The sequence below is a fragment of the Manacus vitellinus genome, unplaced genomic scaffold (assembly GCF_001715985.3).
Source record: "Manacus vitellinus isolate BGI_N305 unplaced genomic scaffold, ASM171598v3 scaffold_0_pilon, whole genome shotgun sequence".
NCBI classification, from domain to species: Eukaryota; Metazoa; Chordata; class Aves; order Passeriformes; family Pipridae; genus Manacus; species Manacus vitellinus.
The window spans coordinates 13,229,022-13,243,190 of record NW_021938789.1 but is presented as its reverse complement, the minus strand read 5'-3'; the positions used below and the strand labels follow the sequence as shown (position 1 = coordinate 13,243,190).

The window sequence follows — 14,169 nt, the reverse complement described above, 5'->3', positions numbered from 1 at the left end:
AACCTAACTGTCAAATCAAAATGTGTGAATTACAGTGCTGCTTTCTCCATTGATGTTCGAAATTTAACATATGCCGGTTTACACAGTGCTTGGAGATGGAGTGTGTCTTTAAAGACATGGAAAACATACATCCCCTTCTCCCTACGGAACAAAAGAAGAAAATTATGTTTGGTTGTAATGCAACAAAAAAAAAAAATCAATCACAGCTCTTTGATGATAGGTTTGTCTGAGCTCCCCTGGAAAATAGGACACTTGAGAATACTTAACTACAGTTGATACAAATCCAAAATAGCCTTTGCAGTTCAGCAAATTAGTAGCTAGGAAGGCTGAATTATTTCCATGCAAACCTCAGAACAGTTTGGTTCCACAGAAATAGTGAAAGATCTGGCAGAAGCCAAAAAAGACATCAGATGATCATCTGAACCAAAAGACACCACCTTTATCTACAGATGTGTATGGCAAGAAGGCTGCATGGGGCAAATATTCTTCCCTATTTCAGTAAAGGACATTTCTAAGAGAATCTAGATAAAGGACTGAATGAGTATATGTTATTGGGATCTTACACTTGATTTCAATAGCTCTAGATAAAAAGGGGAGCATGAGCAGCAGAGCTGTATTCTCTGCTACACACCCAAAACCAAGGCATTGAAAAGTATACAGTCTTTAAGCTGTGAAAATGCCAGCTGGAGTTTCTGCTCTTGTTCAGCTCTCCTTCACAGGCTCCTGCAGAACCTTTATTTTTTAATTACAGAATCTCTAGATAATTCTCAAATTATTACCATTCAATGTTACTAACGAGGCTCTGAACAGCAGGAGTCTCTTCAGAAATGTGGAGGAGCCCCATTTGTTTTTTTCTTTAGTTTGCGTAAATGTTGAAGAATACATTATATCTCTCAATATGATTGATTCAAGAAGAGTAAAGTTAACTCTTAAAGAGAAACTAGTATCACAGCAGCTAATGATTGCCTTGCTCAACTGGGAACACCCTAAGTGTCTTTATCATATTTTCTACACACCTAATTCCAATCCCGACATTGGGCAAGTTCAAGTTCATTAGCAGCTCAACACCAAATCCTACATGAGGCTGCCAAGTCTCTTTCCTGAGATCTAAATGACATCTAGAGCATTCTAGGGAATAAAGTAGTTGACATTATCAAAACTGATCATCTAATTGCTCTTCTACACTTTTTTATGCAAATTCCATCTTTCTTATCTTTAATGAAATTAAAGACTGGTAAATCTATCAAGGTGCCTTCACTGTTCCTATCAGCTATGTAAGTATATTACTCCTTTTAGTTTCTTAATTCCTGGCTGCTATGTCATGAACACTGTCACAAACACAGAGCTTGCAGACCTCTCAGAAGAACTACTATGTTTCCTTTTACTCACACTACTTTGGGATGTTGAAGAACAAAATAATACTAATGTTTTCTTTTCAAGAAAAGAACCTAATTCAAGACTGCAATAACTAGAACTCCTTCAAGGCTTTTCCTTAATTTATATTGGCATGATTTGAAATTAGAGAATTTTCTCCATTTGCCTGCAGAGCCTCAACTAATATACTTGCCTATGGCTAATATTAGCAATGGCACCAAGTAGCTACAGCAGTTGACTCAGACACACGATTACTACCAATGCCCAGCAGCTCTGGCCAGACCTGCCTGACTGAAGTATTCCAGGCTCAACAAAACAAAATTCCAACTAAAAAATCTGAACTTTCCAGAAAACTTGGGTTTGCTTGTAAGATGAAGAGATATATCACCAACAGCAAAGCAGCAGAGGTGTCCCAGACCTGAGAGACCTGGAGAATGCAGAGGTAACTGGAGGGCCTACACTGCACTGCAGAAACTTTTATTACACAAGACAAAAGTGAGATTCACTACAAAACATAACTTCACGTTGAGGGAGATGGTGGGACTGAGGGATGAGCTGCTTACTGAAAGAAATCAAGATCACCAACACACAACTAATTGTCATATTTAGTTAGTCTGCATCAGAAAACTTAAGAGGATGTATTCTTTTCTATTCAAGGTTTCTAACCTGAGTTTTTTGGAATTGCCTTTTTTTTTTTTTTACATCTACATATTAATTTTAGAGGTTTTATTGTTTACAAATCAGAAGTCATACATCAAAGCAGAAACTACACAGTTTAAGCACCCCTGTGGCTGAACAATTCAGCAATGACTAGATGCATGAATTCAAGGGCTTTTTAAAGTGACAGGAATCTTATCAGAAAAAGTCTACATTCAGAAGCCCTTTGCTTGTTAGGTACTGGTGATACACTAACTTCATCAACTTTCATCAAAACTCAGTGTGTATTTATGTCTCTGCTGCTTCTTCCACCCTGAACAGAACTTAATCAAAGTCTCTGACCATGTCAACTGCAATTATCCAGGCTGTTATATGCTCTAACTAGGCAACAGCAATCTAAAAAAAAGAAAACACTTTAAACACTGCAGGATTTGGGGTTTTTTCTGGTTTGTGTTTTGTTTTGGGGTTTCTGTTTGTTTGTTTGAGTTTGGTTTGGTTTTGGTGTGTGTTTTTTCTTGTTGTTGCTTTTTTGTTTGTTTGCTGTTGTTGTTGTAGAAATTTAGGGTAGTTATCTATCTTGGAGTGTTCCTGGTAAAAAACATTTTATCTCCAGTGGTATATCAGATTTTACTTCTGGTTTTTTTATTTATCTTTCTCAAAATATTTTATCTAAAATTGCTACAAAATTATTTATACAAACTATAGGCTAAGGAGAAAGCAGAATGGACCTTTCTTTTTCCCCACAAAGCAGTATTTCAATTCACAATCCTCCTTAGGATTTTCTACCTAAACCTTAGAAATGGGTGTATTTCATGAAAGCAGGAGTAAGGGAGGGGAAAACGAAACAAGAGCTACAATTGCATAGTCTGTCTTCAAACTTCCCTTACACAAACCTTATCCCTTCAATCATTCTTCCAGACTCCTGCATTTCAGAGTACAAACAATTAATGGTATACTGTTTCTCCTGTGTCCCTCTCCCCAGTCTCTTTCTTCACCCAAACACATATTCACATGCCTTCACCCCCATGTTGCAATTGTCACATACAATTTCTGGAATATTTCTCTATTGCTAAGTGTCCTCTGTATAAAACCAATGAGAAAAACTGGAGAGTGAGTAGCTTAGTAGTACACAGAACAAACAGGATATCCAACATGAGGTTCAGAAATCACTTCCAGACTATGACCAGCCACTAGCTGAAAGATAAGGCCTCTTAGAATACATGTGGTTTTTGGAACTCAACTATTTAACCTCCTCTTACAAACACTAGGGAAATGGTGATAATTTTAAGTACAGAAGTAGGAGAGAAAGGATCGAAGCAGACAAGTACTGCAGCATTAAGCCAACAGAAAATTCAGCTAAACCTCTCTTCAAATACAGGTAACTTCATTGAATAAAGAAATATTTTCCACCGTATAGCTATGGTTGTGGATACTTAGCACATCCTTATAAGGCATTCAAAATAACAGGAAGTATTGGGAGACCTTTCTGAAACTGCTCCAGAACTGACTTTATCAGGAGCACTCTGTGCCTAGGAACAGCTAAATGCCCAAAGGACCTTAGAGGAGATTACCTGTCCCATTTCAACCCTATTCCACCTTCTCCATCTCACTGAGGGCAAGCAGGGTGCTATAGAATTTCACAAGTGATGCCATTACCCAGTGGAGTTGGAAAAACTATCAGTTTAAAAGCCTAGTTTTGGCAGGGTAAGGCACAACTTTGATTCAATAGTAATCAAAAGCAGTTCGTCTAGGAAAAAAACCCAACGAATCAAACCCTGACTTCAGTAACTGCATACCAGTTTATTAAAGCTGTTAATTAACCAAAGCTCAGTAATGTCCTATGGGATTAGAATGCTCTGTGTTCCACTTGCTTGGGTGCCAAGTCTTACAGTAAAATAAGACATTTAACATAAGCTGTGCTATAATAGCTCAATCAAAATTTGCAGAATAAATTAACAGCAGGTCCCCAACAGAAAGGCATTTACCTCTGAAGATGCCGAGTTGATAGAGGCTTTGCCAGCCTATATGATTTTCCCACTGATAAACAGTTACCACTGCTTAATCAAGAACAATAAGGACAAATCGAAGTGAAAAGTAGTGATCAACTCACACACATCAAGTTATTGCTTCTGAAGTGGGCTGTATTAGAAAACTACAGCTGAAAATAATTTAAATACAGATTCAATTATCCTTTCTCTTTATCCAGGAAAAAAATAATTTATTTTGCACTGTAAGTTCTCTAAACATGACTCCTAGTGATCCCATGGTCCACTGAATTGCCTGAATTCACCTGAATTGCCACTCACTCCTTTACCGCACTACAATCTTGTCACCTCCACATAGGTGGGATTTTTGGTTACAGGAGAAGCCACTTTTAAAAAGCTCTGCTTGAGCTTCTTCCTTCTTAGAGCCACTACAAGTTAAAAGGAATATTAAACAACAACAAAGATGTTTGGTTTTTTTGGTAGAGAGCCACAGGCTTTCAAACTAATCCTCATGCTCAAAATTACAAGGCTACACATTATTCCAGCAGTCACTTGGAAAGGCTTTTCAGCTTGTTCAGGGGGAAAAAAAAAAGCAACCCACAAAACCAAAATCCCAAATCTTCAAAATGTTAAGCAACTTACTCAGAAAGGCTCTTTCCAGCAAAAGCAGTAAGACTCAGGATTTCTAAGCCTAACTGTAGCACCCTGGTTGCCAAACAACTGTCTCCACCTTTCCCTTCCCAGTAAGATTGCTGTCAAGCTTTAATAATAGCATGAAGCAAAGAAATATTGGCCAGAATCCTAAGCAGAACAAAGAAAATTTATCTCAAGATAAAAAAAATAAAATTTTAAAAAAATAAAATCAAAGTTTTTATACTTAGGGGATAGTCTAAGATTAACACTACATAACATTTTCACTAACACAGTTTCACTTTTCAAAATGGAAGTCAGATTTATTCAACATTAAGTGTAACAACACATCAGAAATCAATAAAATCAATTTCCACTTATAAAATAAAGCAAAGTAACATGAATAAACACAGGAAAATACTGTCTGAGACTCTCCAAGCAGGACATTTCTCATAAGACTCACAGAAAAGAAAAAAAAATATTTTTATATGCAAACAGACTCAATTCCCAAAAACTCAGTTTTTTCCAGTTGTAAAGCAATATATAGCTAATGGGAGGTAAACTAGAAAAAGGAATGAAATGCATCATGCTGTACAACACCAAAGAAATACTCCAAATGCATTTGTGTACAGCATTAACAACATGCAGTAAATGAGGTTAAAAGCAAGTACAGTGTATATATTAGAGACAGAAACTAGTCAGTCTGAGGGTTTTGTTTCTTATTTTAGTTCAACTAATGAAAACAAACAGAAGCCAAGAGCAAGCAGAGGAAGAGCAGAACCTGCATGGAGAACAACATCTCTTCCCCGAACAGTAAAGCATCTTAAGATTCAAATTGTGCATATATTTACTGGTCTTGGTCCTCTTCTTGCTATGTCATTGAAACATACCCAGCTCCAATGATGGGCTTTATGCAAGTATCTACATTTTTATAAAGCAGTAATTAAACAAAACAATGCAAGTCATTCAAATTCTGTTAATCTTTTAAGTCAGGCATTAATATGCTGAACACTCACTACAACTCAGTGTTATTTAAATTAAAAATAAAAACAGGGCAAGACATTTCCCAAATAGCCTTGCTGAAGTCTAGGGTATATTAATTACATTTGTTGCTTGGAGAAGAGCAATGTGAAAATACACGTGCTACCCAATTCATTTCATTAAGAATTACTTAAATAGTACTTTTTGACAAATAGCTGGGATCTTTGCTGGTTCTGTTCAGTTCACAGCCTGACAGATTTCTCTTGCCAGTCTTTTTTTTTTTTCCCACAGCAATTTTTTAAAACAAACCCCCAAGATCTCCTATAGCTTTTGTCAGCGATTGATAAGCAAGCAAGCATAGCGCACATGCAAGTTATTAGAATTAGAGAGCCAAATATAATTAACTACAAAGTTCCAAGCAGTAAGTACATCTACATTCCCCTGGGGAGACTCCATCTTACTGGGAGATGGATTTGAAAGCTGATAAAGAACACAGGTTACCTGGTTCACTTCAGAAGTTCTCTGCCTTCCACCCAAAGACTTACAGGAATCCATTCTACCACCTAATATGCTAGTACAAATATTCAAGATTGTAATTAATTTCTGTAAGAATGGAGTGATGGCTGACAACTGAAGACTGACTTTTGTAGGGTTGGACATACAGACCTTAATTTTAAATGAATTCAAGTCTGAAAATAATTGTGCAGCATTAACTTTAGACACATATAAACAATCAAAGGATTATTTAAGAAAGATAAATTTACCATTCATTCACAAATTGCACCAGTCAATGCTCTACCTAGTTCAACTAAAGTACAGCAGTGTTTTTATAATATCCAACCATGATCTAGTCTTTAAAAGGTAACTATTTACCATTTATCTATTAGTAATTCCCAACTGAAAAAAATTATAGTACTCTAAACTATAAACAACTATCAGTACCTGTTTATTTTTTTAACAGTAGAGAGATCACAAAGAACTGAGTTGAATTAAAGTAAAAGGAATGTGAAGGGAAAAGTTCTAATTTAGATGTCTTTAGCACATATTAAAACAAAATTAAGACACGCTACAGAAATTTATCTGAAACTGCTCTGAGGTCTGGCAATCACCTAAGTTAGTGCTGTGACTACCAAACTTAATGCTAGGTCAAAAACAGAATAGAAATTAGAAATACAAAGGTAATGCCCTGAAGAATACACCTAAAGAAGAAAGTGGGGTTTTTTTCTTGGATAAAGAGTTACTGATCGGAAAGGTTGAGATTGAGTATACCTTTTACCTCCAGCAATCTAAGTTGTGAGTGTTCCCTAGTCTTCTGACTTAGGAGCAGATGAAATACCTCTGAACTCTTTTTCATCCTCTGCAATGAGCAAGAGGAATTTCTTTTTACCTTGTTCAAATGTGCTTTCCCTAACAGCTAAATTGAGAACAACCTTCCCACTTTCATTTCAGTGGAACATTAAATACACAGAACACACACACACAATTTGGTAAATTTGAGATTCAAAACTGCAGAGAAAATCAAAAGGTAACAGAAATCTGCTGTGTTTCTGAAGGCCTGAAGTGGACTTGTGAGTACTGCCATCTTGCTTAAGCAATGTCAGATGCAAGAGCACTCAGGAATAACAATTTAAAGGTTAATATTGTTACCATTGTTATCATTAGTGCCTTCTGTTTATGCAACAGAGAACTAAGTGGAGTGTCAGATAAACACCAACTTTACTGGTCTGGAAATGAAACATATGTATGACACCTTTGAACAGCTACTGAAGCCTTAAAGAATGGTTACCCAAACATTTACACTGTCAGGCAGTCCAACTCTACAGGCAAAAGCCTTTTTTGGTTACTAGTTATCCCAACATCTTTGCCACTGGTAGAAAATTTTAGCAGCAGTTAGAATGAAACAGCCATGGTGGGTTTAACTATTAATCAATGAAGATGCAACATCCAGGATCAAAATGCCTACAAGCATTTCAGAGCAGTGTTTCAAACATGATAGTAAGGCACCCACACACCCCTTAAGTGAGAGCAACTGGAACAGATTAGAAAGATTGTTCACCCTACTTAACATATTGTACAAGGAGATAAGCAAATAGACAAGAGGTCCAAGAACTAGTAATTCCTCTATTTGATTTTTAAAAAAATGTATTTTATTACATTCTCCACTGCTTGTAAATATACTTTTAAGTAAATGAAAAACAAATATTTCTTTGTATACATTATGTAAGGTAGTAATCCCTCTCCAACAACGTATCTTGGAAATGGAATGAAATTATCCTGAAGCTCTAAAACTTGGTGGTATGAGAAATGCTAATTAGCTCATTTCCCTCCTGAGCATGCCATCTTCCTATATATTGGGAAGCAAAAGGGCAAAATCTTGAAAGCTTTCTAATTAATTTTATCTTTTTAGACAATCAGTCATAAATTAATGCCTAACTCCAGTTGGCATCTATAAATATCATAACAAAACTGAAGTCACGTATTCTTGGCTTCACCATCCTCAAGGCTTCCAAATGAGGGTAACCTACTACGTAGGTACCAGTGGGGAAAGAAAATTTGACATAGGCCTGGAACTGTCAATGATCTATTTTAAATTCATTCACCAAGCAGTGAAAAAAAAATAAAATTTAAAAAAAAAAATCAACTGCTTTAATCTTTAAGTCCACTGTAAACTGGTCAAAAGTATTTCCCATGGCAAGTAGAAATGCCTTTCCTAAAATTTTTACGCTTTTAGTAAAAAATTGTCATATAGCTTTAGTAAGAACTGTGGAAAGGTTTTTCTTCTTCTTTGTATAGAACTACACACTTGACACTTCTTCATTTTACAGGTAAAAGACTTAAACGATAACCTCTTCAGGGAGAAACCTTTTAGGCAATTTCCACAAAGGGGCTGCTGTCTTGACAAAATACTCTAACAAAATATTGAAGAAAGCAAAGATCCTCACCTTTTGAAATACTGGAGAGTTTAAAATAAAACACAGATTTTAGCTATAAAAGTTAAACAGAACAAAAAAACCCCAAAACAAACAAAAAAAATGTCTAATGACACTAGATGATTGTCTAGGATGACTGATGTGTCTCATGAAATCCCAGTGGTTGGAATGCTGGCTAGACTCACTGACTGCCAGCGAGTTCAAGATACACTGGTAAGCTAATGGAGTCAGAACAGAGGACCTTCGAAGCACATTGTCTCACTTCTGATGTGTTGATCCATGCCAGGTATTTCAACATCAGGATTGGATTTGACGTTTGCCAATGAGGATCTACCTTAGTGTCAGTGCTCTCAACATCCCCTTACTAAAAGGACACTAACTGGTTCAAGACAGGAATTTCTGCATTAGCCGCAGTAGGAGCAATGGAAGCCACTTACATTGCAGACAAATTCAGGCAGCAAGAAATGAAAGCGGTCTATTAAAGTAATTAAAATATAAACCTAACTCAATTAACTTAAAATTAGTTTGTGCTCCAACATACAATACTCACCACTTCTGATTGTATTAATTTAAGCTTTTAGATATCTAATATTTATTAAGAAGCAGCTATAAAGTTAAGAGGACAGCTGGTAATAAACTGAGTGTTGAGAGCAGTCTGTTCTCCAAAGGTTTGCTATTTTGAAGTCAAAATCTATCACTATGATATTCTCATCTGATTTGTTTGTATAACACCTTTTTTTTTTTTTAAGATAGTTAAATTGTTTATTTTAAAAAGATACTTAACACTTAAACTCACAGCCAGTGATGAGTTCAACATGTCCTCCATTTAAGTTTTTAATTATACTTACTACAGAAAACTGAATTTGCCTGTTTTGGCTTCTCAGTATTTGACTTTGCCTGACTTTGATATCAAGATTAAGAGGAGCTGACCTCCCACTCCTTGGTACCAGATTTTTTTTCATGTGTAAATATTTTCTCTCCAGTATCAAAATGCCACTTCATCTTTTTGATAATAGAGACAGAGTTCCTCAAACCTTACACCAAGATCTACTACTCAGTCCCAGATCTTACTTTAAACTCAATTATTGCTATAGACTTCTCAATTGCATCAACACTTTTCTGGTAGTGCCTTCTCCATGCTGTCAGGGAGGCACAATAAGTTCCCTACTTTTATAAAAGTAATTTTTCCCTTTGTAGATGTTCAAGTACTTCATCAGGCTTTTAACTACATCTCTGAAGGCTTAGCATTGAGGTGGTTCTCTAGCACAAGTCTTTTTGCATCGCTTCTTTTTTTTCTCTGCCATGTACAGGGTGTACAATCTTTGTTCAAAGGGACCATTGTTACCTTGTAATGACTTTTTTTTGAAGCTACGGCTGTTCAATCTGATGATTCAGAGAATAATGGAACAATATTATGCTGTCATTATTTTCTATTCCCCCCAATTTTTTCTTCTCCAAACTCTGCCAAACAGTTGATTCCTCCTATGCTTTTCTGTATAGATGGCATACAATCATTCTTTGTTAGACAGTACAATTCTGGGATTCATTGTGTTCTCTTAAGGAATTAATCAATGTATCAGGACTTTTAAGGTACTTGCACATGTAAGGTTTCCATCCCATTTTATAACCATCCTCTTCTAACCATTTCACTAGCCACAGTAAATGCCTTCCGTTAAAATCACCACCACTTCAAGGACAGAACTAACACATTGGTTATGTACAGTGGAACCTAAGTAGAGAATGATAGAAAATACACATATCACTTGATTTCAACTAGCTACAAGTTTTGAAGACTCCGTGCTAGAAAAAATTTAGGCATTCAGTGAATTAGTTCTTTCGTACAGTACATCACATACATATTGGCAAGAAGTGAGGCCCTAATCGCAGGTCCCTGGCAATGGCACCTGCTACTGAGGCAACTATAACACCCCTATGGAAGAGCTGAAACCATTTAGTCATCATTGGGTAAATTGCTTGTGTTTACTAGAGCAGGGAGTATTTCTTTGGAATTTGTCTCAAAAGAAATTCCTGCTCAGTATTAATATTTTCAAACTGAATAAAAGGCACTGTTGCTTAAGCAGTATATTTCTTGTCTCCAACTGTTTAAAAAAAAATAAAAAGATGTTTTTGAACAACTAGCTACTACTACTACCCTAAGAAGGCTTCCTTGTTACCTCGCAGTCATTTCATCTCTCCCTGTAAAAGCTTAACAAAAATTGCTTTTATCTGAAGCATGTCAAGTCTCACCTTTATATCTATCTTTATATCTGAAATTATGAGTTAGTATGACAGTATGCATTATAAAATTATATCATTTACTTCAGACATGTCTGAACAGCTAGATCTTCAAACTATACAAAAATAAAGTGTATGAAATCTTACAAAAGGAGGACATTAAGACAATAATAGCTAATTCAAAAAATATAATAATAACTTATACACAGCAGTAAGCATAAGCAATGTAGCCTACGACAGCTTTCAATTAACAGGAACTCTGAAACATGTCTGAAACAAGCATTAGCTAAAATTGGAACATTCCCAAGCACAATAATGTTTCCAATTTATTATCTTTACCACAGTACAAACTTTCACAACCCAAATGTCCGTTGTCTCTCAGTCTGTAAACAAAAGCTACTATTTCCTCTCCTCACTTAGAGAGTGAATATTTTCAGTCTTCAGTCAAGTTTCACAACCATCACTTGCATAAGGAATCAAGAGCCTTTTCTCTTGATAAATTACTTTTTTTTTTTTTTGTCATACAGCCTGCAGTGAAGTAAAATCACAGTGAAAGTCCTGGGAAAAAAATGATCTTTACAGCAGGACTTGAACCATTCTAATAATAAACGCATCTAACAAAGCTTCCCATAATAAAAGCATGACATTTCCATTTCCAGAAATCAAGTCAATTAGAAATGCTAAATTCTACTTAAAAACCCCAAAAGATCTAAAAGTGAAAAGATTTATCTTCTCAGTCAAATACAAGTCTTTCAGTTTCACTTGCAGAGACTGTTCCAGTCTGTAAAACAGTAGTGCAATTCATTTAGTTCTACTTCTTTTATTTTTGTTAAAGTCCAGTAGACAAATGTCCTAGTTCTATGGAAAGATAGGAAGATGCTCCAGTAAACAAGAAACTTTGGCAAGCCCAGGAAGGCTTACTAGTCCATTAAAGCTTAGGAGTCCAAAGTGGCTTAAAAATGGTTTGTGAATAAACTTTAAAAAAACAACAAATTTAAAAAAAAAAAAAAAACACACTGAAAAAGACAAACTAAAATAAAAAAAGAAATAAATAGGCAGAAATTAATGTAAACTGTCTGAACTTTTTAATGGATTTCTCATTGACAGCTGGCACGACCGTTACAGTCAGTTAAATATAGGTGACCTACCGAGCATTCCACTAAGGCATCCAGTCTGGAATGCTCAAATGGAATTACATTCCTAAAGGTGTAAAAAATAGAGTTCTCATAACATTACTATAGGTTTTCTTCTGCCCATCTCACTTACACTTCTTCTTAAAGAGGTTTTTTATTTTTGATGGCTTTTTATTTTTTTCACCATTTTGGCAGAGGTCCTGTGGGATGCTACTTATCCTGGGGACAGAAGCAGCTTCATGGCTGGGTTTACTATCACTGCCGGTCGAAGAACACGAGGTGTGCCGAGGTTTTGGGACTGGGATCCCAGTTGAAAGCTGGTTCATGCTGCAGGACTTCTCCAGGATTCCATTATAAACTTTGCTTGCAGGACTAAAGATCATGCTCTTAGTTTCTGCCATGCCTACACAGTCAGGAGAGCCCCTAGAAATATCTGCAGTTAAAGAAGAGGAGTCTCCTGTAGATGATTCCTCCAGTGAGAATTCTTCTGGGGATACTTTCTGAGGAGAAATTGTCTGGTACATCTCAAGACTTGCTGGAGGAGACTGCTTCCTTCCAATGGATGAATTTAAGGAGTCACATTCCGAACCGGTTTCCTGTACTTCCCTGAGTCAGAGCAAAGAGAAGAGAAAACATAATGAAACTATTTCCTTCATACAGTTAAAAAGGAAGTTAATTTAGAATCAATAACGTTAAGTCTAAAAGCACCACCCACACTTTTCCTTAGTAGTTAATTAAACAAAAAACATAAAGTTAAACATTAAGTTAAAACTTGCATTACATCATTTTATTATCTAAACTTAAGGTCATTAATCTGTGCAATCTTGCTTTTGTGGGCAGCAACATCTGCCCAGAATCAGTCATTTGTATCTCACTTCAAAGAACAAAACTATCTTTCTGGCACATGAAGTCAGAAAAGTTATGAAATGAAAGGAGGAGATTTAAGCCTATCATATATAAAAAGTTTCTTCAGGACAAGTGTCCCTACCTTTCAACAAGCTCATTTGCTCCTTCCAAAAGGAATTTAACCTTTTCCTATGAGGCCATGTAACAAGAGTAGGTACACGCTCAACATGCTGTAAGAATTGTGTTACCATCCATCTTCTCTTCGCCCAGTAGCTGACATTGCTTTTGATCCTAGTTTCAGATGTAAAAGCCAGTAACATATTGTAATGGAGAATCAGGGTTAGTTCAGTGCACCCTGGATTGTAACATACTTAACTGTATATGACAAGCTAGCTATTTACATACACATACCAGACAAGAACTCTCTGTTCCACGTAGACTATATTAGTTTATATTACCCTATAGATTACTTTAACTTTTGGCTTGGTTTAACCTCTAATTCTAAACTATTAGTCTCAATAATCCTATCAGAGTTCTGAGTGCTGTTTGCTAATCTCCGTACCATTGTTTATCAGCAGAGAAGTAAATGGCTTCCTCCTCCTCTTCAGTTCGATAAAGAGCTGGGCAGCTCGACACAGAAAGGATGTCAGGGTCAGGGGAGTGCAAAGCATGCTGAGACTGCGGGGATGATGGCACAACATTGCGCCTTGATCGACACAAGCTACTGCTTCTTGCCAGTGTGCTGCTGGGAGGTTTCACAATGGACCCTGAGGCAGAGAAAAAGCAAACCATAACCCTCCAAGTTACACTGATGTTAACAATATCTACTCTGAAGCCTAAATAGCAGGTATCTGCTTCAGTGACAGTGATTTTTAAACAACTTTAACATTGTTTGACCGTTCCAGAGCAAGAAACACTGAACACCTCATACATTCTACAGTTAGATGCAGCAGCTAATCAAGATGCAACTGCAGAGATTTTGTGCCAGCCAAATACTACACTAACCACACACCAAAGCTGTGGTTCACTGTGCTCTCTTGAGGAAAAAAAAAAAAAAAAAAGAGAGATTTTATTGAAACTCACAACCCCTTATACACTAAAAATAGCAGGGCTGAAATTAGTATGTTACACAATATCCTGGATTTTACTTGTGTGGTGATTTAGAATTTAAAAGAAATATGCAAAAGTTTTGCAATGTAGGTATGCCTAACCAAACAGCCAACTGAAATACACTGCATTAGTTGAAAAGTAGGTTAGACATGGAAGACCAATTTCATTTATGTAACAGGATAGAAAATATATAATTCAACCTCTTTTTAAGCTCAAGAATTTCCTTTCAGATAACACTTTCTTTTGCCAGGCTAACTATGAATTTCCAGAAACAAAAATATAAGTATG

General features: G+C 36.2%; 1 protein-coding gene across 2 annotated transcripts in view; it reads right to left on the bottom strand.

Moving 5' to 3' along the window:
* Positions 1 to 4,942: 4,942 nt before the first annotated feature.
* STIM2 (stromal interaction molecule 2) overlaps positions 4,943 to 14,169 on the bottom strand; it is a 72,244-nt gene continuing 63,017 nt past the window's right edge. Inside the window, exons 11-13 of one of the 2 annotated variants that reach the window (XM_029960678.1) lie at positions 13,334 to 13,538; positions 12,914 to 13,062; positions 4,943 to 12,531 (exon numbers count right to left, since the gene is read on the bottom strand). In XM_029960678.1, coding sequence (XP_029816538.1) covers positions 12,494 to 12,531; positions 12,914 to 13,062; positions 13,334 to 13,538 — 392 coding nt within the window. In that variant the 3' untranslated portion in view covers positions 4,943 to 12,493. The remainder of the gene's footprint in view (positions 12,532 to 12,913; positions 13,063 to 13,333; positions 13,539 to 14,169) is intronic. The other variant, XM_029960677.1, reaches the window with a different exon arrangement.